The following is a 22,186-nucleotide window of genomic DNA, read 5'->3' as shown; positions in this document are numbered from 1 at the left end:
CCCTTCATTATTGTTTTTATCATATGAATTACTTTTTATAATTGTGATTCATTTTGTCTGGCTCACTTGACAACTCGGGGACTCTATACCGTTAAAACATGTTTAGTGAATAATTCCAGTTTTATATCAATATAAACAGCATTAGAAGAGGCTAAATAAATTGTATTATGCACTTAAAGTCAGACACATGTTGAGTCAACCTGGTGCTCTGGCTTTGGACACTTGCCGGGCTTTGACAGGGAACCAGAAGGGGGGCCGCGATGGATGGCGTGGTTGTTTGCTCTCCTGCTGCAGCGGTAAATAAACATGTATGCAAGTGAACAGAGATAGAGGTGCTTTTATGGCAGAGTGTTTGCACTCCTGCTGGAGTGGCGCTGGAGGCGAGCCATGGTCGCTGTACCCTGCCGGCCTGCGGAGGAACACTGGGTTCTTTCAAGAGCAAAGCCCGCTGCCCACACAGGGTCAACCTGGTGCGAAAGCAAAATAAGGGTTCTTACAGTCCGAGCCAGCCATCAGTGAAAAGCAGATTTGTGTATGCTAACACAAACAGAGCTAGCACTCCTGGTAAGGTGGTGTCTTTTCTATGACAGTGAGAAGGTCACTCTTCTCCAGGCAGCTAAATGGAAGATGGGCTAATTGTTGCACTTGTAGTCAAGCACACACAGTTCTCTTAGAATCCTGCTGACAATATTAATCCCACTTCTCAATTACAGCGAATAGATTTCTTGCCTATGTTTCACATCTAAAAGCAGTCCATCACTTGAATGAAGATATCTTTATGATTCTCCTTTTGTTGTTGCCCTTTTGGGTGCCGTTGTTTCTTTAGATGTTCAGTTGTAAAGTCAGCCATTTTAGTGGACGTTTGCTGAAGGAAGCAGTTTTGTAGCTAGAAATTCAAGCACAGGCCATCACTTCAGTGTTCCCTCCAAAGCCAGGCCCATAAAACACATGCCTAGGATAGAATGTAGGAGTTTTCTGGTTTATAGGCAACATGATTGATTAGCAAGTAAAGACGCCTTGTCCTGATTGCTTGAATGCTGGTGGTCCATTTCAATATTTTATTTCCTGCAATTGAGACATCATTCATGCAGATATTCTATGTATAGGTACTAGATATGGGAAGAATTTCATATATTAACAGACCCGATTTGTTGCTCAATCCTAGTCATCCACGCTTATTAGCTCAATCTGGGTCAACATTGACTTCTCTCCCCATTTCTCTCCCACTAATCACTTAACAGTGGCAATTGCACAAAGGAACTGGATTCGGTTCCTTTAGCGTACTCTTACAAATGCTAAAAGGTTGCCAGGGACAACAGCTTGAGGCAGGGACAGAGGCCAGATCAAAACGCCTCTCAGTGAGGTTGTGGTTTGAGCAGAGCCAGTGAAGCTCTAATGAACTACAAAGCTCTCTTTCTGCAGTGTGTTTTTGCTTGTGCTCATGCTTGTCTTGTGTCTATCTTTTTACACAGGTTTGACTATCAGGAGCTGCTCCACAACTCCACCTTCTGCCTGGTTCCTCGTGGGCGACGCTTGGGATCCTTTCGTTTCCTTGAGTCCTTGCAGGTACGGTGATTGTTAGCCAGGTTTATTTTATTTATTTAACTGATCTGACCTGGCGTCAATAGTTTTCAGATGTTTCAGCAGCTGTACAGCACAAAAATAATAAAATAAAATGACACAGCCACCCTGTGGCTAGAAAACCCAAATACTCAGAATGGTCTAGGGGTTTACTAGTGAAACAGTGCATTAGGGATTGGGTGGGAAACTGCAGCACATATATTTTTAGGCTTACTGGCATTGTGTGTGAAAGGGCCGGAAGCTCACACAGGGTGCCCTCAGCTCTGCTGAGCAGTGCTGAATGGACAAATCCACAAAAACGGTGAGTTTGGCAACCATACCCTCACAGTAACTCCTCCTCGCAATCCCACTTTTTCTCTTTCTGTTGGTCCAAGTTCACTGTCTCCTTTGCTCTCACTTTTCCATTCACTCCTCTTTGAGCTTCTCTTTTCTTTGGTGCCAGCCAAAGCCACATAAAGAACTAAAGAACTGGCAATTATCAGTGGATTTGTAAGCGGAAAGTTCTAGAACATCCTCTGACCCACCACCACCCCCCAAAACACACACACACACACACAAAATCCACACTTCTGACTCTTATCTGACTCTTTAATATCTCTGATGCAATCACTTGCAGATCCAAACATTAAAAATGTGCATACACATCTGAGAACCAGGCAAGAGCGGTGGTATTCCTCTACCTCTCATCTACCTTCTTTTTGTATGAACACACAAGCAAGGTCCAGACGAGATGTAGGTACAATAGACAGAAGTTAACTACCCGGAGCAAATTTTTTTGTGGTTCAAAAATAGTATCGTCTTAAGCTTTCTTAAGATAAAGGCTGGGTTTCGCTGCACCAGAGGGAGCTTGTTTGATCTCTGCCTGTTCTTAAAACTATGCTCTCCTGTGATTTCATTAAAACAATTAACACCAGAACAAAACACATGCTGCGAGATAAAAAGCAAACTGGAATACAAATTTCTGAGGGTACAGCAGAAAGTACAGCAACTTCAGTAAACAAGAGAGAAGAGGAATATCAGACTGAACTTAATAAACCGAGACTCCCACCTACTATTGATCAAAGGAAGGATACTGTTTAATTAGCAGCCCAGGATTCTCAATGTCAGGCAGCCTTAGTGCTGTTTCACTTGGGGAGAATTAATAATAGGATTGAGGCATACTTTGGTCCCATGGGATAAAGACCTTCTTCTTAAACTGTTCTAACAGTTTCGTACCTAATAGAAATGAATTAAAATATAGATCTTTTAAAAAGAAATGAATGAGCACTATATTTCTGAACCTGTTTTCTTCAGCAAACACTTTGAATTTTGGTTATCATCAATGAATTCTCCTTTCCTGTCTCCCTGTCCCCAGGCGGCCTGTATCCCAGTGTTGCTCAGCAACGGTTGGGAGTTGCCCTTCTCTGATGTCATCCAGTGGAACCAGGCAGTTATCGAGGGAGATGAGAGGTTGCTGCTTCAGGTAAACAGCATGCTAAGAACCACTGAGAGCAGAGAACTTTGAAGCCACTTAAAAGCATGGAACTGGAGGACCGAAAGTGGTCTAGATATAGGATAAGTGCATAACCTTTAGCTTAGCATGTTCCCTAGATAAAATCCCATCTCTTTTCCATAAGGTGCCATCTACAGTGCGGGCAGTGGGCATTGACCGGGTGCTGGCTCTGAGACAACGTACCCAGATGCTTTGGGAGGCCTACTTCTCCTCAGTGGACAAGATAGTTCTCACCACTTTAGAGGTGAGCATAAGGTGTTTTGTATGTAGGTTTTAGGCAGAGTTGATCTGGCAAGGACTGTCAGGGGAAATTAAAACAAGGATGAAGATGCTCCGCATCATTAGCACCCACTTAGTGGTGTCCCTTCAGGTTAATTGCCAAACACAATGTTGGTTTTGCATAAATGGTATGAGCCAGCATTGCCCTCTGCTGGCTAAATTTAGAAACGTATGACTTAATAATCATTTGGAAAGATATAGAATAAACAGATATACTAGCTGGGGGAAATAACTGCTGGGCAATAAATACAGCTTAGGGAGTTGAATCTCAGTAAACTGATTCACTGTTGTCTGTCAGATCATTAAGGACAGAGTATATGGCCACATCTCAAGGAATAAGTTCATGTGGAATTCTCTGCCTGGGGGTCTTCTGGTGCTGCCTGAATACTCAATCCACCTGGCCCATTACCCTTTCTACCATCTGAACCTTGGTAAGCTTAAAGTTGTGTTCCTTTCATAACATTCATCCTATAGATTTCTTTCACAATAAGTGACATGAAGGATAACATTTGAATGGAGCAGTGTGTTTAAGTGCACAGAACTGCCCCCAAGTCATTTAATCAGAGCATCAGCAACTATACTTAATCATTCACACCAGTAACCCTGACCAAAGCCTCAATTTTCTGTGCCAGTCTCATTCCTCCATGTCTTTCATTAATGCAGGAGTCATGCCTGGCCAGGAATTTACTGCTGTCATCCATGCCACATCTCCGCTGGTTTCCCAGTCCCAGCCAATTATGAAGCTCCTGCAGGTGGTATCCAAGTCAAAATACTGCTCACAGGTACACCAACTGTTTCCAGGAATCAGAGAATGTATGTCGAGTGGTCCGTGCTGTATATGACTCCACTCTGATTCTTTACAGATCATCATCTTGTGGAACAGTGAGAAGCCGCCCCCTCACCGGAGCAAGTGGCCGCCCATGCCAGTGCCCCTTGTTGTCACAGATGGCAAAAGGAAAGTGAGTGTCTCCACATGAGGGTATAGTCAAGCTGTGGCCATATGCAAAGAACAAACGTCCATTTTCCGAGGCTCACGCCATGCGTTTTTTTTTGTTTGTTTTTTTTACAGACAAGCAGCCGTTTCTTGCCGCATGTCGCAATTGAGACTGAAGCGGTGCTCAGCCTTGATGAAGACTCAGTGCTACTGACTAGTGAGGTTAGACCTTCCTTAACATGATTAAACTAAAACCAAGAACTCTCTCTATAATTCTATGCTCGAGTGTTTTATTTTAAATTTGTAAGAATAAATCAGTGAACTCATTGGAATTACCTGAATGTTCTACATTGCTTATTCTTATTATTAATTAGTAAACATGTTGGTTAAAGGTCTAGCTACAGGTAACGTTTACAACAGACATCAGAATGAAGAAAAAGTGTAAAGTCTCTGTAAACATGCTCACAGCATGGTTATTGGTAGCAGATGGGCTGGTTTGAGTTTGTCAGAGAATGCTGATCTAGTGGGATTTTCACACACAACAATCTCTAGAGTTTTTTATTAAATGTTGCCAAAAAACGAAACAATATTGAGTCAGTGAAAGATCTGATACTAGTGTCACTACTCGAGCCGTACTGGAAACACGATTTATACTGGGCATGTGCAGAAACTCAGGTTTTGTTCTGCGCATGTGCGCAATTGCTGCCAACACATTATAACTTTATATTATTAGTATTATTATAACAGCAGTATTATAAATACCCGAAACTGCCGTAAATCGTTTCGTCATACTTCAGAGAAGAAGTAACTTAATCATGTCTCTGGTACGGATCAGGTAGTGACAGATAGAAACACCTTGTTTATAAGAGAAGTCAGAGGAATATGGTGAGTAACTCATATAATCACTCTTTATGACCGTGGTGAGCAGTAAAGCATCTCAGCATGCTCACAACATTGGACCTTGAGGTGGATGAGCGATATCGGGTTCCAGTCCTGACAGCAAAGAACAGGAATCTGCAGCTATCATGGGTCCAGGCTCACCCAAACCTAGGCAGATGAAGATAATCAATTGGTCTTTTTCCAGTCTTCCAGTCGATACCCATGATAAATTCAGATTCGTGTTCTTGGCTGACAGAAGTGGAACCTATTGCTGTTGGTTAAAGTTCTTGTCCTGTATCTGCACAAGTTTTTGTACCGCACTGCTGCCACATGATTGGTTGATTAGTGCTTGAATGTGCATGTGTTCATTATAAAGTAGATGACGAGTGTAAACGAAACTTCTTTCAGGTCAACTTTGCCTTCCACGTGTGGCGGAGTTTCCCTGAGAGAATAGTTGGATATCCACCCAGAAGTCATTTCTGGGATCCAGTGAAGAAAATTTGGGGCTACACCTCCAAATGGACTAATGAATACTCAATTGTGCTGACTGGAGCAGCTTTCTATCACAGGTACTGATCTCAGCTCATGTACCATCCAAACAACATGATTAAATCTTTAAAACTGTGAAACATGTTTGAAGCAACAAAAGACTAAACTGCTGTACTCCTATCGTTTATAATGACATTTAAAATGTTCCCTTTTTCCGCCGATTCCTCAGGTATTATCATTACCTGTTCTCTCATTATCTGCCACCTTCATTACGGGTGTTAGTGGACCGCAGCTCAAACTGTGAAGACATCCTGATGAACTTCTTAGTGTCATCTGTGACTCATCTGCCACCCATTAAAGTGGCTCAGAGGAAACAGTATAAAGAGATGCCTAGTCCACAGGTAAGTCTCATGTCTCAGAGGAAAGTTAACACATTACACATTAAAAAAAAGATTATACTGAGGAATGGTGAAGCATTTTAGTTACAGGTGTCATATTTTTTCTCTCTTTCATCAGAGCACCAACATGGCCCCCTGGGCAAACCCTGAGCACTTTACCCAGAGACAAGAGTGTATAAACACCTTTGCTAGCTGGTTCGGCTATATGCCCCTGGTGCACTCGCAGCTCCGTCTGGACCCTGTTCTTTTCAAGGACCATGTGTCTGTCTTGCGCAAGAAGTATAAGGACCTTGAGCGTGCTTGAGCCACACAGAGAGCGCAGACATCGACTTTCAAAGTCACCTCAGCCTCGATCAAATATGAATAAACTCTGCAAGAGTTACCCTTGAGCCTTGGTGGTGTTAAACTAAGAGGGACCGCTTCCAACCTACTGAATTCTGCCTGGAATTTTGGACTGGATCTTGACAGAAAGCTCAGTTAAATTAAAATTAAGAAATAAAATAAAAAAATAAAATAAAAAAAAAACAGCCTCTATGCTATCAGATTGCACTGGCTGCCGTTTCACTTCCGGTTTGACGTTAGCACCTAGTGAGAGGCTAATAGTACCATGGACTAACACATTACCGTGTGGTTGTGGAGTCAGTCAATAAGTAACTTGACTCAATATATGAAGCTGTACGTACATGACCAATAAAACATTTCTGAAATGCAACGTGTTCTGAACATGAATGAGTGAGAAATTCTTTTACAGTGTTTATTTTATATACAAAATGACATGAAAATCGTTGACTGTACAAAAGATTTACCTTACAAACATTATTACTGTGGCACACGTCCGGAAGAAAATGTACACGCATACACTGATGCTCCATCTTCCACCTGATAAAATAGCTGCCAGGATGAAAAATGTGAGAGATCACGCAGTCTCCTGCTCAGAGGGTCAGGGATTCCATGTTAGTGCCACACAGGAAACCTGTAGCTCAGGCTGGTCTCCCATCTGTCCCTCTAGAGATTACCTGGGATCGCTCCTTACTACTTGGCATGAGATTCGTGTTCCTAGATCCCTGCTAATCCGAGAGCATCTCTGTTCAGTACTTTACACCAAGAAGTACATATCACACAGGAGAGATGGTAAATTGAGGAAGTTCTCCACCTGAATCTCATTAATCAAGACTAAATACAATGCATCAGTAATGATACCGGTGATCCTGAGCCATCTGCTGCCCTGACTAGAAGAGACTGGATGGAAAGGAGGCTCAAAAGAAGAAAAAGAAAAAAAAAGAAAACAGAAAATGGAAAGGTCATTTTCTGGTCATTTGCGCATCGTCAGCATGGCGTTGATGTCCCATAGGAGGTTCCTCATCTGGTCCATCAGCACCTTCATCTCCTGATTCTTCTGCCTCACTTTCTGTGGTGATTTTTGAAAAGTAGAGCATATTAAAATAACAGATCTGAAACAGAGACGTGAGCGTTTGCGGTGTGCGAGTCGTTCCGCTAACGTAAACATCCAACTGGCTGTTATTTTAAGGTAACAAAGCGTAAAGGAAAAATATGTAATTAACTGCAAACTGGATAAAGACAGAATAATTTCGACAGCCTGGAAGAAGGCTGGATTTAACAGCTGCGTAAAAATATATATATCTGCTGTGGTGACTCATTTTTAAGAGATCCAGTGGTCTAGCCATCACAATTTGGACCTTTGTCAAACTCTCTCAAATCCTTACGCTTGTCCATTTTTCCTGCTTCTAACACATCAACTTTGAGGACAAAATGTTGACTTGCTGCCTGATATATCCCACCCACTAACAGGTGCCATGATGAGGAGATCATCAGTGATATTCACTTCACCCGTCACTGCTCATAATGTAATGCCTGATCTGTGTATGTTGTACATTTTATCTGTTTATAGTTACCTTCCCTGTGGCTGAACATCTATGAAACAAGTTTATGTATGCTGTAAAAATCTAACAGCACTTTGCAGCTGTTACTATAGAAACAGTAACACATTAGAACAAACAAATTATAAAGCTGTGATGTGCAAAGCATAAAGCCGTGAGAACTGTAACAGAAATTTAATCAACACCTTTGGACCGATGATAATCAGCAGCGCAGTGGTATAATATTAAATATAAAAAAGCCAGGAAAAAGAAAAGTTAAGGGATTTTTGTTATTCTCTCTCTATTCTATTCTCTTTTATTCTATTTTTTATTATTTGTTTTTTAAACAATAAAATCTGCTGCTTTTGTGGTTAATGCGCTCTGCCTTCCAGAATCCAATCTTGGCCAAGAATGTTTATACACTTTATGTAAATTTCTCAGATGTTATCACTGTATTATTACTACATGTATACACACCTTTAAAACTTCTTGCTTGTCCTGAGTCACAGCAGGGTTGCAGGGCTCTACTCTGACCGGAGCCATCTCCTCTCCGACATACGGCACCAGCTGTGTGAACAAACGAAAAGGCTATTCCAGTTTCTTTACCTTTTCGTTACTAGACGACATGTCGTTTGTTTATGATGATCCATTACAGCTGATGGCTCTTCTCACCTCAGCAGGAGACTCCTGGAGGTCGGAGGTCATCTCTACACAGCGCTCGTAGAGCAGTCGGAGTTTGCGGAAGAGCAAAGTCAGCTGGCGAAGGTGCTCCTGCAGTTTCCCAAAGCGGTCCTGATACGCTGCCTGACTCTGGGTCACACCGTTCGGCAACTAGAGAGAAGATGGGTGGAAAATAAATAAATAAATAAATAAATAAATAAATAAAAAGTCAGACAGAGGATGCTCTGAAACAAAAACAGCAGTATAACATGGTGAGAAGCTTTATTAGGAAATGACTTCAGATCTTTTTTTAGCCTTTGCTTCGGCAAGATCAAAACACACACACACACACACACCCCATCACAATAACAACATTAAAAATGTCTGCGGTAAATCAATATAATATGAATCATAAGCATGGTTTTTATTTAAATATCAATAAACTTTGCTTTAGGGCACTTGGTTGACTGACAGTTTAAACATTAAAACCTGAGCACAGAACCAGTGTCTGCCTTTGTATTTTGAGATATTCTCATTAGAGCGTGAAGTTTGAAGGATTTGAGCACTAATAAGAGCCGCCGCAACGTGGCGGTTAAGACTAGACACGCTGTTATAGGAAAATACTCAATGACAGGACCTTCACTGTTTTATTCTTCTTGCAGTACTGAACTTTGTCCATGCTCACAATTCATTAAAACAACACATTTTGTCTGTTCATAGTTTAGGAACCTCTATGAATGAAATAAGTCATTGCATATATAATAACAGCTAGAAACCTCTGGTCATTCACCAGACTCTTTTTTTTCCTCTCTCTCTCTCTCTCTCTCTCTCTCTCTATGAAGTAAACCAAAAGGACAATGCAGCTTATTATTTTAATGATAAACTCCAAGGCACTTCGTCTGGAGCTGTTAAAGGAGCGGCTTTATCTCTGACTGTTAAATTGCTGAGACAAAAAAAAAAAAGCAATGATCACGTTTTTCTTCTCAGCATAATTTTTTATTTTCTTTATTTTTTATTTTTTTTATTTCTACAAACATTAACATATTAATAGGAGGGCAGTAATATAAACCAGTGATTTGACCTTTAGACCCTGCTTCAGACATTTAGACCGATCGAAATGGAGAAATCAACAGGACTGTGAAGAAATAAAAACACCACAGGATTTTTTTCCCTCGCCTTACTAAAAACCCACACTGTTTTCATTTGCAACCAGTCGCACTCTCTTTTCCTCCACACCATGATTAGATGCAGCAGGTGCCTCATTTGGGCTACTCTAAAGACAGTCACAAGGTAGAAAAGCAGCATCTAGTGTGATAAATATTCAAGCTTTCTGCCTCAACACCTGTGCTTGTGAGAACTGTGGAAAGCTTTCCTTATGGCTTTACTCACATCAGAGCATTTCTCATCTTAGACACTGAAGATGTGTCTGTGTTCAGAGGAATAAAGGGGGGAAAAATAAAATAAAAGCCATGTTATACTCTTGTATCTATACCCATGACTATGTAGGCAAAAATGTATAAGATGGAAAATCTAGCTCAGTAATCACAAGACTTCCATTTTTGTGACCCTGTATAAAAAGTCACACCCTATGAAATACAATTCAAGTGATAAAGGCTCTGGGAAGGTCGGGGTTCAAACTATAGAGGTGTCACTGTTGGGCCCCTGAGTAAGGCCCTTAACCCTCTCCGCTCCAAGCTGACCCTGTGCTCTGACCACAACTTCCAAAGCTGGGATATGGGAAGAAAGAATTTCACTGTGCTGTAATGTATATAAGACAAACATTTAAAAAAAAATCTTGGCAAGACACCCTCAGGCCCGGAGACTTAAAGATATCCTGCATATAAAATAAGTGTCTCAATTAGACATTATGTAAACCTAGGCTATTTTTAATTAAAAAATAACAACATACTGTTAAATCAACATCAAGCAGGTTTAGTCGATCTGACTACAAGATATTATTCCATGCATTTTCTGTAGAGCTTATCCTACACAGGGTTACAGGGAGACTGGAGTCTATTCCAGGGATTCATGGGCACAAGGCAGGGGATACTCTGGACAGGGTGATAACCCACTGCAGGGCATAATCTCACACACACAACAGACAATTTTTAGAGATGCCTGCCTGTCTTTGGACTGGGGAAGGAAACCGGAGTACCTGGAGGAAGTATGCGGATAACATAAGTTGCCTTTATTTGTTACATATACTGCACAGTGAAATTCTTTCTTTGCATATCCCGTCCTTGGGGGTTTGGGGTCGGAGCACAAGGTCAGCCATGACACAGTGCCCCTGGAGCAGGATGGGTTGGGGGCTTTGCTCAAGGGCCCAAAGGTGGCAGCAGGCGGTGCTGGGGCTTGAACCATGCTCTTCCGTTCAATGACCATATTTAACCTCCACATACACAATGCAGAGGCAAGAACTGAACCCACAACTGTGGAGGTGCGAGGCAAGCATGCTAATCATTCATCCATCATCAGTAATCACACTATCTTAAAAACACAGGGCACGAGGTGGAAACACACCCTGGATAACAGTCTTATTTCATAGGTTCTCAGGAAAGTGTGGACTCATCTGAGACTATGTCATTATTATATCCGCTGTTAGTACAGAGTGCTGTGCAGATGCAATGTTCCCCTTTCTAATGTACTACTATTAAAATTGGATGCGTTTATTATGTGTGGAAAAACTGCATGAAGGAGAATTTTTATAATACAGTAGCTATGAAACTGGTAGGATGTACTTTATTTTTAAAAGCTACCTTAAAAGCTAGGTCACTACACAACCTGCTCTCATTAACGGGCAATCCGTCTCACCCGCTCTACAATACACTACAGCTCATTCTTAGAAAGACTCATTCAGATTCGTCGTCACAGAGAATATTACAGGAGCATACCATTCACAATAGTTCACCTCTGTGTGTGCCCGCTGATAACACTGCACTGCTACAACTACTAACACTATTTTCTAGATTCTCAAGGTTCTTCAAATTTATTATCTACTGCCAGTTTGCACGAGTTAAATCCACAACTGTGTTTCATATCTGCACTACTACATTTAACTTAACATATTGTATTCTATATTTAATATTTTTTATTTAATTATAGTATATAATTATATAATTTCTTCATCTTATATCTCTGTGTGTTGTATTTTGTAACTTACTAAGCTGTGGTAACACAAGAAATTCCCCTAATGGGATTAATAAAATATACACTGATCAGGCATAGACATGTGAAGTGAATAACACTGATGATCTCCTCATCATGGCACCTGTTAGTGGGTGGGATATATTAGGCAGAAAGTGAACATTTTGTCCTCAAAGTTGATGTGTAAGAAGCAGGAAAAATGGGCAAACGTAAGGATTTGAGCGAATTTGACAAGAACCAAATTGTGATGGCTAGGCCACTGGATCAGAGCATCTCCAAAACTGCAGCTCTTATGGGGTGTTCCTGGTCTGCAGTGGTCAGAAGCTATCAAAAGTATCCTTTAGGTCTTGGCATGGACCTGTCAAGGCCCCACCTCGCAACTTACAGGACTTAAGGGATCTGCTGCTAAAATCTTGTTGTCACAGCACGCCTTCAGGGATCTAGTGGAGTCCATGTCTCGTCAGGTCAGGGCGTGTGGTCATAACGCTATGCCTGATCGGTCTGTCTGTCTGTCTGTCTGTCTGTCTGTCTGTCTATCTATCTATCTATCTATCTATCAAACATTTCATTGATAATGCACTTGCTACAGTAATGCACTGTAGATTTGTAAAGTAATAGGCTAAGAATTCCAGACCTTAACCTGTGTGGAAGTCGTAAAACTTAAAGGGAGCCTTTAAAAAGTTGGTAAACCTAGGCTATTTTTAATTAAAAAATAATAACATACTGTTAAATCAAGCAGGTTTAAATGATCTGACTGCAAGATATTATTCAAGTAATTATATTAACACAGGCAAAAATGTGGCAAAGTTAACACGTTCCATGCATTTTCTGTAGAGCTTATCCTATACAGGGTCACAGGGAGACTGAAGTCTATTCCAGGGACTCAGGGGCACAAGGCAGGGGACACCGTGGACACACACCAGACAATTTTTAGAGATGCCTGCCTGTCTTTGGACTGGAGAAGGAAACCAGTTGGTTCATAGCCAAAGCAGGTAAGAAATCTCATGTACCTCATGTCTTCAAGGAGCTCGCTTTGTGCACAGGTGCACTGTCATGCTGGAACAGGTTTGGTTTTCGGTTCGATTAAAGAGAAACTTTAACACTACAGCAATAACAACATCATATACAGTTGTGCTCTTCAATCTTTGCAGAAACACTTAGAAGAGACGAGACACATACAGGTGTGATGGTCCACAAACCTTTGAATACATAGTGTAAGATTTACATTTTTGACATTTCGTAGACGCCTTATCCAGAGCGACTTACAATTTATCTCATTTTATACAACTGAGGGTTAAGGGTCTTGCTCAGGGTCCAGCAGTGGCAGACTGCTGGTCTTGGGATTCAATATCACAACCTTCTGATCAGTATTCCAACACCTTGACCACTAAGCTACCACATCCCTAAGATTTAATGTTGCCATATTTCCAAGCACTCGTTCAAGACCATAGAGAATTCATTCAGTATAAGAATAAGACGGATAAATGTTAACTGTGGTGCACCTGAGTTGCTCGTGTGATCTGGAAGATCTCCATGGTGCGCGTGACGATGTCCTGCACGGTGTCCTGACCGATGCGGCACAGGAAGACCGGGGAGATTTCTCGGAGAGCGGCGGGGTTAGGGGGCATGGAGGCCTGTCCGGGGACCGAGGCTCCTGACCCGGCGCCCATGTGGAGGCTCTGCGGCTGCTGCTGAAGCGGTACACCACCCAGACCACCACCTGAAGCCTTCTGAGGCATGGAGGACATCTGCAGGAAACAAAACGATCCTTTACCTGGCTAAACAACACCAGCTAACTGTGAATGGACATTATGTACACAATAAACTAACAACTTATGTACTCTGGTTATAAACTCAACACATGTTAGAACTCTTTAAGACTTACTTTTAACCCCAAGTTGTTATTAGGATGCGTCTAGGAACTACTTAAAGCTTAAACTAAACACTGAAGACTCTTTCGCTTTCAAACGGCGTAGCCAACACCAGCCTGTCGTCACTTCCTGTTTCCTGTTCTTGTTCAATGTGCCATGTTTTCCAGCATGGGGCAGCAAAGTCCTTCATAAACTAAATCATTTCAACATTGTAAATTCTTCTCATTATGTTTAAGTTTATACTGCCTTTTTTTCATACATTTAAACTTGAACACCTTTAGGACAAAATATAGATGATAAATATATTTATTTTTAACCTGATACTGTGTTCGATTTCACAGATAAGATGAACTTTCTCTTTTAGAAATGAATAACCGTTATTAATCTTCAAAACATTTTGTACTAAGAGCTCAAGATTGTAATGATTGTAATAAAATCTAAAATAAATTGTCATATATGTATGTGTAACAACTTTAGCTTTAAATAATAAAGGATTGTTTTTGACGTTCATATTTCGGGCTCTTAATTTGTAATTCTCTCCTCTACCGGAAGTCAACAAACCATCCACCATGAGCCACATGAACGATGTAAGTTACACACGTTTTTATTTATTCTTTTCAGGTTGTTTGTATTTTTTTTGATCAGGCAGGTATATAGTGTTTATTGATTGCTTATCGTTTATTAGCTGAGTTCCGATTTCAGATATCTTGTTAGGTTTTTTGCTGTAATGATGAAGCTATATGGCTACCTGTTAGCTAGCTAGGTATATGTGCAGAACTGATTTCTTGATGGAAAATAATCATGACTATAAAAGATTACTGAATTACGTGCCAAAGGTTAGAGATGATCTTACTATATGAGTTTAAACAGCTAGTTTTTATTTCCATGTCCTGTTCTAGCTGATTACTATTCCTCTTGACTGTTTATGCTGTGTAGAAGATAGAAAAAGGTGATTTAATGAAAATCATGTGTGTCTTGTGAGTGTATTAATCTTAAAATACAAAGTAAGTGACCTTTATTATATATAGGAGAACATACAGGCATGAGGACTTCTAAGAAATCTATTTTCTTTCTACCATATGTTTGCAGGCATGTTGAGGATGAGGATGGCTGAAACTGAGAGTCTGAGCAGCTCGGAGCAGAACTCCGTCCAGCACGATCCGAACCATGAGGAGGCATCCGGTGACGATGGTTCCAGGTCTACAGCCGTATCTAACGGTCTGTCTGCTGCACAGCAAGATGTCCTGGAACGCTGTCTTCACGCACTCACCCACGCCAAAAATGACAGCCACATTTTGGCAGCTCTTCTCCTGGTAAGATCACCAAAAAAAAAAAAAAACAGAAATGCAAAGCTCAATGAGGTTTAGGAGCAGCGCATTTCCAAACGAATTCCCTGACAAATTGATTTCAATAAATCACCAAAACAATCCAGAGAAAACTGACAAAACAAAACTTTTGGCGCTAAAGCAACACTCCTTCTTTCATCAGTACACTAATAAAATTCCAACAACTCTCAAAACTGTGTGGAAGCTGTTTGAAAAGAAAAACTCCCTGAATGTAATCACACAGCAATTTAGCTTACTTACACTATATTGCCAAAAGTTTTGGGACACCCCTCCAAATCATGGAATTAAGGTGTTTCTTAGTTCCAGCAAAAGGAACTCTTAATGCTCCAGCTTCATACCAAGACATTTTGTACAATTTCATGCGCCCAACTTTGTGGGAACAGTTTGGGGATGATCCCTTCCTGTTCCAACATGACTGCACACCAGTGCACAAAGCAAGGTCCATAAAGACATGGATGAGCAAGTTAAAAAAAAAAAAATCTCACCTTCTCTCTCAAATATCGTATAAAATCTCACCTTCTCTCTCAAATATAATATAATATGGTTATATTCAGAAATACAATACAAGAGTAAAAGTGTTATCTTTCTTATTTTACTTTGGCTTTCATGGTTGTCTTTTTCTCTGAAGTAATTTAAACTTGCACTTTTGTCCAGATTACACGGTTGTGTCCAGCCAATCAGCTGGATCGCGTCACTCTGCATCGAGTCTTTGAAGCAGTGGGATTTAACCTGCCTGCTCGCCTGCTGGTGACGGCGATCCGAGGGAGCGAGAGCTCTGGACTTCCCCCTGAGGAGCTGCTGTCTCTCGGGACTGCTTTACTGGCTGCTCTAAGCACAGACCCGGACATGGCCACTCATCCGCAGCTGCTCAGTACCGTCCCACTTCTCCTGGGGTTGCTGGAAGGTGGAGCACCAGTGAGCCAGAAGCAAGCCCAGCATGACACCGCAGCATCTCAAGCTACTGAGAAGACATATGACGGGGCTACATCTGACCAGTCAAACACAAGTAATTCAGGAAAGGAAGCAGCAGCAAGTCCTTCCAGGTTAGTGGATGGAGACGAGGCAGTACAGCCTCCCACATCCCCCCTGGATGAAGCGGTGGCAGCCGACTGCTATCAGGTTCTGAGCTCTCTTTGCGCCCTGCCACGAGGACCGGATCGGCTGTTGTCCCGCGGTGCTGTCCCTGCTCTGTGCAGAGCCGTGGCTCAAAAACAGACTCTCAGCTATGAGAAGGGGCTTCCTCTCCTGGCTCATCTCTTATCCAGCAGCATTAGGCAGCGAGCATGGAGCAAACATCCATCAGAACTGCTCTCTCTCCTGGACAGGATCTCCCAGAACTTCAGCCAGACTTCAGATATGAAGCGTCTGGAGATGTGCACCGAGATCCCACAGTTTCTTCCACCATCAGGAGGCGAGCCACAAACTCCAGAGCTCAGGGATGTGGTCAGTCGACTTTGGGCAACGTTGCGTCCTGTGGTCCAGGGTAAACTCGGCTCAGAGCAGCTGGGTCACATCCTGGTGCTGTCCGCTTGCTTGCTGGATTTGTGCGGCTGGGAACCAGCAGGTCCACCGAAGTTCTGCTGCTTGCTAGTGAATCGGGCCTGTGTGGAGGTGCGGATGGTGCTTGAGGAGCCTCCGGGTAAGAAGCTGTCATCTCAGCAGCAGCACATGCTCACTGCCTGCTACCGTATCTTGGAGTCAGCCATGGAGCAAGCATGCAGCATGGGGAATAGCACAAATCCTGCCCAGCCCCAGACTGCCATTGCTGGGTTGAGTCTGCAGCAGAGCAGGCAGGTGCTGGGGGTCTTGCAGGAAGCCTTTTCAGCCATCATTTACTACCTGCAACAGGTGAGAGAATTGTGTGTGTTACATCTGTGCAACGGAAATAGGGTGAATCGATAGCACTCTATTATTTGCACCCAGTTATATTCTTTAGCAAATTTGAAGCTATTGTTTTATAAGAATTTCAACAGAAAACTAGAGTGAATATTTCTACCCAAGTCAAACTCAAGGACACTGAGCATCAGGAATAATCACCCATAATAATGGGTCTAAATGATTCTAAATTCAGTTTATAATAGTTTTTTTGGCTTGAATACTTGAACACTACCACCTTTAGACACTGATCAGGTAATTAAAGCTGCCTCCACACCTCAGATCCCTTTGCTTTGTTCGTTATTTGCATATAATTAAAGGAACTAAAAAAAAAAGCAAAAGAAACACAGGCTAAGAGCCATGCCTCGTAAAGCTCTTTCATTCATCCGTCAGAAATAAGAAGATGGAAAGAGGGTGAAATGACCTTTGCCAAGTGCACATAGAAATCATCTAAATTCATCCAAGAACAGAGATTACAGTGTCACACTCAGTAAAGGACTCATTTAGAACATTTGGTGTATTTTGAACACAGATTTTTCTCTCAGCCCAAATCTCCAGAACCGATCGCATTTAGTTCCAGACTAAAGAGTTTCTATGTTTCTATAGATATCACACGCAATTTGAGGTTACGCATAAGCAAACATGATTGTTCCTTAAAATCCCGCAGGTGGATCCGAGCCGTTATGATGATCCCTTCCTTTACGCGACGTTCCGCTCTCTTTGTGCCTGGTTGGCTGAGGAGACGTCATGTTTAAAGGAGGACGTCATGGCTCTCTTACCCTTCCTCATTGGCTACACCAAACATCACCTGCAAGACAAGAAAGACAAGGGCTTGGCTGATTGGATGTCGGAGATGTCCGTCGCCGACGGCTCGCAAGCTGGAACGTGGACAGGCGAGCAAGTGCTGAGGTCAGAAAGATTACTGAAGTGTGTCGCTTTACAGGAAGTTTCTGTTTATAATAGACTGCATAGTTCACGATTTCAGTCCTACTTTTTCTTTTATTCACAACATCTTGTTATGGATTTTTAAGATTCACTGTGATTTACAGATTTTGATTTGCTGTTCAGTGCCATGTTCATTTCTTGCATGTTTACATCTTTTCAGTGTGAAAATTAGCTCTGCCTCCAGCTGGAACTGATCAATCAGGACCATTTTTCCTTATACACTGACTTACATAATATACACTATATTGCCAAAAGTATTCGCTCACCTGCCTTGACTCACATATGAACTTAAGTGACATCCCATTCCTAATCCATAGGGTTCAATATGACGTCGGTCCACCCTTTGCAGCTATAACAGCTTCAACTCTTCTGGGAAGGCTGTCCACAAGGTTTAGGAGTGTGTTTATGGGAATTTTTGACCATTCTTCCAGAAGCGCATTTGTGAGGTCACACACTGATGTTGGACGAGAAGGCCTGGCTCTCAGTCTCCGCTCTAATTCATCCCAAAGGTGTTCTATCGGGTTGAGGTCAGGACTCTGTGCAGGCCAGTCAAGTTCATCCACACCAGACTCTGTCATCCATGTCTTTATGGACCTTGCTTTGTGCACTGGTGCACAGTCATGTTGGAAGAGGAAGGGGCCAGCTCCAAACTGTTCCCACAAAGTTGGGAGCATGGAATTGTCCAAAATGTCTTGGTATGCTGAAGCATTCAGAGTTCCTTTCACTGGAACTAAGGGGCCAAGCCCAGCTCCTGAAAAACAACCCCACACCATAATCCCCCCTCCACCAAACTTTACACTTGGCACAATGCAGTCAGACAAGTACCGTTCTCCTGGCAACCGCCAAACCCAGACTCGTCCATCAGATTGCCAGATGGAGAAGCGTGATTCGTCACTCCAGAGAACGCGTCTCCACTGCTCTAGAGTCCAGTGGCGGCGTGCTTTACACCACTGCATCCGACGCTTTGCATTGCACTTGGTGATGTATGGCTTGGATGCAGCTGCTCGGCCATGGAAACCCATTCCATGAAGCTCTGCGCTCTGTTCTTGAGCTAATCTGAAGGCCACATGAAGTTTGGAGGTCTGTAGCGATTGACTCTGCAGAAAGTTGGCGACCTCTTCACACTATGCGCCTCAGCATCCGCTGACCCCGCTCCGTCAGTTTACGTGGCCTACCACTTCGTGGCTGAGTTGCTGTCATTCCCAAACACTTCCACGTTCTTATAATACAGCTGACAGTTGACTGTGGAATATTTAGGAGCGAGGAAATTTCACGACTGGATTTGTTGCACAGGTGGCATCCTATCACAGTTCCACGCTGGAATTCACTGAGCTCCTGAGAGCGACCCATTCTTTCACAAATGTTTGTAAAAACAGTCTGCATGCCTAGGTGCTTGATTTTATACACCTGTGGCCATGGAAGTGATTGGAACACCTGATTCTGATTATTTGGATGGGTGAGCGAATACTTTTGGCAATATAGTGTATATTACATAATAGTGGCCTCCTCATTAGGGAGAAGTGTAAAGTTCAATTTTAAGCTTTTTTGTTTATTTCTTTGTCATTCTAAGAAGCTGCTTTGTGACAATGTCCATTATTAAAAGCACTATGCAAATAAGACTGAATTGAGATGAAATAGAGGTTTTACTAGCGATTGTAAGGTCAACTTTGGCTTGCTCATTTAAATGTTTTACAATCTGAATTATGCTAAATTTATATATTTCAGAAAAAACTTTGAAAGTTTTTATCGCAAAAAAATACACACAAATTTGCTTACTTTTCGAACATTAATAACATTACCTTGCAGTATTATTGTAATGTACACCGATCAGGCATAACATTATGATCCCTGAAGGTGTGCTGGCGTTTTTTGGCACCAAGATGTTAGCAGTAGATCCTTTAAGTCCTGTAAGTTGCGAGGTGGAGCCTCCATGGATTGGACTTGTTTGTTCAGCATACTAGATACTAGATGAGGACGAGTTTTGGTCTTTGTCAAACTCGCTCAAATCCTTACACTTGCCCATTTTTCCTGCTTCTAACCATAACCAAAATGTTTACTTGCTGCCTAATATATCCCTCCCACTAACAGGTGCCATGATGAGATCATCATCAGTCTTATTCACGTCACCTCTCAGTGCTCATGTTATGCCTTATCTGTGTATATTGAATTGTGTTTCTCTCTCAGATATCTCCTACCAGCACTCTGTCACCTGTCAGCTGAGGAAGGTCCGAGGAAGGTGCTGCTCTCTCTGGAGACTCCTGCTTTGCTGGTGGACTTTCTCACCCATGGCTGGGGAGTGCTGACGTCTCAGAGCGGGAAAACAGTGAGCCGAGATCCCAGTTTGGAAACAGCCTGTTCCGCCCTGCTCAACTTTGTAGTCACAGAGCCCGAGCGAGTGAGGTAGACGGAGACTATACAGTTTCACACCGTGAAGGTTAAATCAATTTGAATCTTTAGTCATATGTGTATCCTGTGGAACAAAACTAAAATTAGTGTCAAAGTTCTGTTTATTTAGTAAACTTCTTCCTGGTCTGTGTGTGTGTGCTCAGAACTGATGCTTGCTTTGCCTCCCTTGACACTTTGCTGAGTGAAGCGCTCCCCATCCTCCTTCACAAGTCACGCCTGCTGGTTCTGACAGCCAACTTCTGCACTCTGGGTCTCATGATTAACAGACTAAAACCAGCCTTAACTGGTAAGTGCATTAAACACTGTCCTTTCTCATATTCATAACATGCTCATCCTTTAACACACTTTTGACTTGGGTTCCCTTTTCAATCCGGTTCTTATGTTGTCTGAGGTTTTCTGAGTCAGTGTCACATCTGACTTGCTCTTTACATACCTAAAGCTTTATCCAGATTACTGTGAAGCTGTGTTGTGACAATGTCTATAGATGCTTATTTAATTAATAAGTAAATTACTTATTAGTATAAATAATATAAAATGATACAACAAAATATAAAGTGGTGTTTGGAAAACTCCCTCCAGGGCTGGAATTTGTGTTTGTGTTTGGATAAGCCTTTTGTCAGCGATGTAGAGGCACCAACCAGGCATAACATTATGACCACCAGCAAGTCAGTGGTCATAATGTTATGCTTGATCGGTGTGTACAGCTATATCTAAGTTTAGTGTACATAAGCAAAAAACAACAATTACTGTGAACATCCTAATAAATCGTGGATGGGTACAGAAAATTGAAATTTGATCCAAATTCATATACAAATCGTACTTAATGCAATTTAAAAGTGCTTTACAAATAAAACTGAGACTGGACAACCAGGCAGAATGCATCTTTCATTGGATATCTTCCTCTGTATTTGGTAGTGCTTTTATTATGCATGCAGGACAGTTACTTGGACATGATTTTTATGCTAAAAAACTGATTTTTCACTGTGTTTGTACCCAACAGGTCCGGGAAATTCAAGTCAGCAGCGCTTCTTCTCCTCTGCCCTGCGTTTCCTCCGAGGGGCGCTACAGGCAGTCGAGGGTAAGGGCCAGGCACAAGTCTCCCCAGTGTGGGCACCATGGTGGGAGGAGGTGTGTGAGCTCTGGAGGCTCAGTCTACAGGCTCTGGGTGGCTGTGTGAAAGCTCAGCCCTGGATAGCCATCATCATCAGGGAGGAAGGCTGGCTGCAGAACATCCTCAGCCTGCTCGAGTCCAGCTGCAGACTCCCAGACACCCATTCACAGGAGGCGCTGGAGGAGGCTCTGTGTGCCCTCGCCCAAAAGTGCCCACTTTGTCGCCAAGATATTAGTGTATACATGAAAAGGGAAGCAGGGGATTCGCTCCACTGCATGCCACAACTGAGGAAGTTTGTAACGAGCTAAGATGCTCAGATCATGAGCTTTTGGGTATTAACTCAAATATATCATGTGTTCTTGCCTGTTGGGTAATGATTACTGATTGGCAAAAAATTATTTCTATAGTTTCTGTAGCTTTATGATGCAGAAATTAAATAAAAATATTTTGCATATAATGGATTTAATTGGGTTTTTTTTTTTGGCAATGGTTTGTATGATTTATATTGGATCGTTACTGAAACCAATAGATGAACCTGATCTGGAATTGATCTGGGTCAAGACTATAATAAGGTCATAATAGCATCTTAATTAGTTCTTCAAATCTTCCTTCCTGCATGAAGTAGGTTTTAAGGGCATATCAGGAATACAAATTAGTAATTAGACCCTTTTTGTCATATTAACACCCCTGTACCACCACTTTCTTAACATTACAGTGTATACCAGATGTGTCGCTGCACAAGCCTCTTCATTTATTTCTCATTATAATAAATACACAAATGTACAACCTTGTTGATGAAACATAGAAGATGGAAGCAGCTGAAGATGACCACCACCACAGCTCTGGCATTAAACAAAGGGGACCATGAACAAACTGCACAGTGTACAGACTGAGTGATT

The 22,186-nt window shown here is 42.1% G+C and overlaps 3 protein-coding genes across 6 annotated transcripts in view; 2 read left to right on the top strand and 1 right to left on the bottom strand.

The window, feature by feature from the left end:
* LOC131345217 (exostosin-1c) overlaps nt 1-6,735 on the top strand; it is a 49,375-nt gene extending 42,640 nt beyond the window's left edge. For all 3 annotated transcript variants that reach the window (XM_058378008.1, XM_058378007.1, XM_058378006.1), the window contains exons 3-12: nt 1,473-1,566; nt 2,936-3,043; nt 3,198-3,317; nt 3,651-3,783; nt 4,016-4,134; nt 4,216-4,311; nt 4,422-4,508; nt 5,574-5,734; nt 5,884-6,055; nt 6,171-6,735. In XM_058378008.1, coding sequence (XP_058233991.1) covers nt 1,473-1,566; nt 2,936-3,043; nt 3,198-3,317; nt 3,651-3,783; nt 4,016-4,134; nt 4,216-4,311; nt 4,422-4,508; nt 5,574-5,734; nt 5,884-6,055; nt 6,171-6,356 — 1,276 coding nt within the window. In that variant the 3' untranslated portion in view covers nt 6,357-6,735. The remainder of the gene's footprint in view (nt 1-1,472; nt 1,567-2,935; nt 3,044-3,197; nt 3,318-3,650; nt 3,784-4,015; nt 4,135-4,215; nt 4,312-4,421; nt 4,509-5,573; nt 5,735-5,883; nt 6,056-6,170) is intronic.
* Nucleotides 6,736-6,820: 85 nt separating this feature from the next.
* zgc:114119 (Mediator of RNA polymerase II transcription subunit 30-like) lies at nt 6,821-13,748 on the bottom strand. 2 transcript variants are annotated; one of them, XM_058378009.1, is made up of 5 exons: nt 13,619-13,748; nt 13,236-13,481; nt 8,602-8,760; nt 8,407-8,496; nt 6,821-7,460 (listed from the first exon to the last, which is right to left on the bottom strand). In XM_058378009.1, exons 2-5 carry the CDS (start codon nt 13,479-13,481, stop codon nt 7,365-7,367), a joined length of 591 nt encoding a protein of 196 aa, XP_058233992.1. In that variant the 5' UTR covers nt 13,619-13,748; the 3' UTR covers nt 6,821-7,364. The 2 variants fall into 2 exon arrangements, with proteins under 2 accessions (XP_058233992.1, XP_058233993.1); XM_058378010.1 differs by having other exon boundaries at nt 13,236-13,511; nt 13,619-13,730.
* A 304-nt stretch (nt 13,749-14,052) lies between these two features.
* ncdn (neurochondrin) lies at nt 14,053-21,997 on the top strand. Its single transcript, XM_058378198.1, has 7 exons — nt 14,053-14,191; nt 14,694-14,917; nt 15,605-16,798; nt 17,493-17,734; nt 19,955-20,170; nt 20,320-20,462; nt 21,177-21,997. The coding sequence occupies exons 2-7, from the start codon at nt 14,696-14,698 to the stop codon at nt 21,593-21,595; spliced, it is 2,436 nt and encodes an 811-aa protein (XP_058234181.1). The 5' UTR covers nt 14,053-14,191; nt 14,694-14,695; the 3' UTR covers nt 21,596-21,997.
* The last annotated feature ends 189 nt before the right edge of the window (nt 21,998-22,186 follow it).

The sequence above is a fragment of the Hemibagrus wyckioides genome, linkage group LG24 (genome assembly GCF_019097595.1).
Source record: "Hemibagrus wyckioides isolate EC202008001 linkage group LG24, SWU_Hwy_1.0, whole genome shotgun sequence".
NCBI lineage: Eukaryota > Metazoa > Chordata > Actinopteri > Siluriformes > Bagridae > Hemibagrus > Hemibagrus wyckioides.
The sequence above is the reverse complement of the archived record's forward strand: the minus strand, read 5'-3'. Positions and strand labels throughout refer to the sequence as shown.

What these genes read in the sequence shown, in the direction of transcription:
- zgc:114119 (XM_058378009.1), bottom strand. Translation starts at nt 13,481, where the DNA reads ATGTCCTCCATGCCTCAGAAGGCTTCAGGTGGTGGTCTGGGTGGTGTA. An exon ending in AGATCACACGAGCAACTCAG is followed by an intron (nt 8,761 to 13,235) that starts GTGCACCACAGT and finishes TCTTCTCTCTAG; the next exon opens with TTGCCGAACGGTGTGACCCA. An exon ending in TCCAGGAGTCTCCTGCTGAG is followed by an intron (nt 8,497 to 8,601) that starts GTGAGAAGAGCC and finishes TTGTTCACACAG; the next exon opens with CTGGTGCCGTATGTCGGAGA.
- ncdn (XM_058378198.1), top strand. Translation starts at nt 14,696, where the DNA reads ATGTTGAGGATGAGGATGGCTGAAACTGAGAGTCTGAGCAGCTCGGAG. An exon ending in TCATTTACTACCTGCAACAG is followed by an intron (nt 16,799 to 17,492) that starts GTGAGAGAATTG and finishes AAAATCCCGCAG; the next exon opens with GTGGATCCGAGCCGTTATGA. An exon ending in ACAGGCGAGCAAGTGCTGAG is followed by an intron (nt 17,735 to 19,954) that starts GTCAGAAAGATT and finishes TTTCTCTCTCAG; the next exon opens with ATATCTCCTACCAGCACTCT.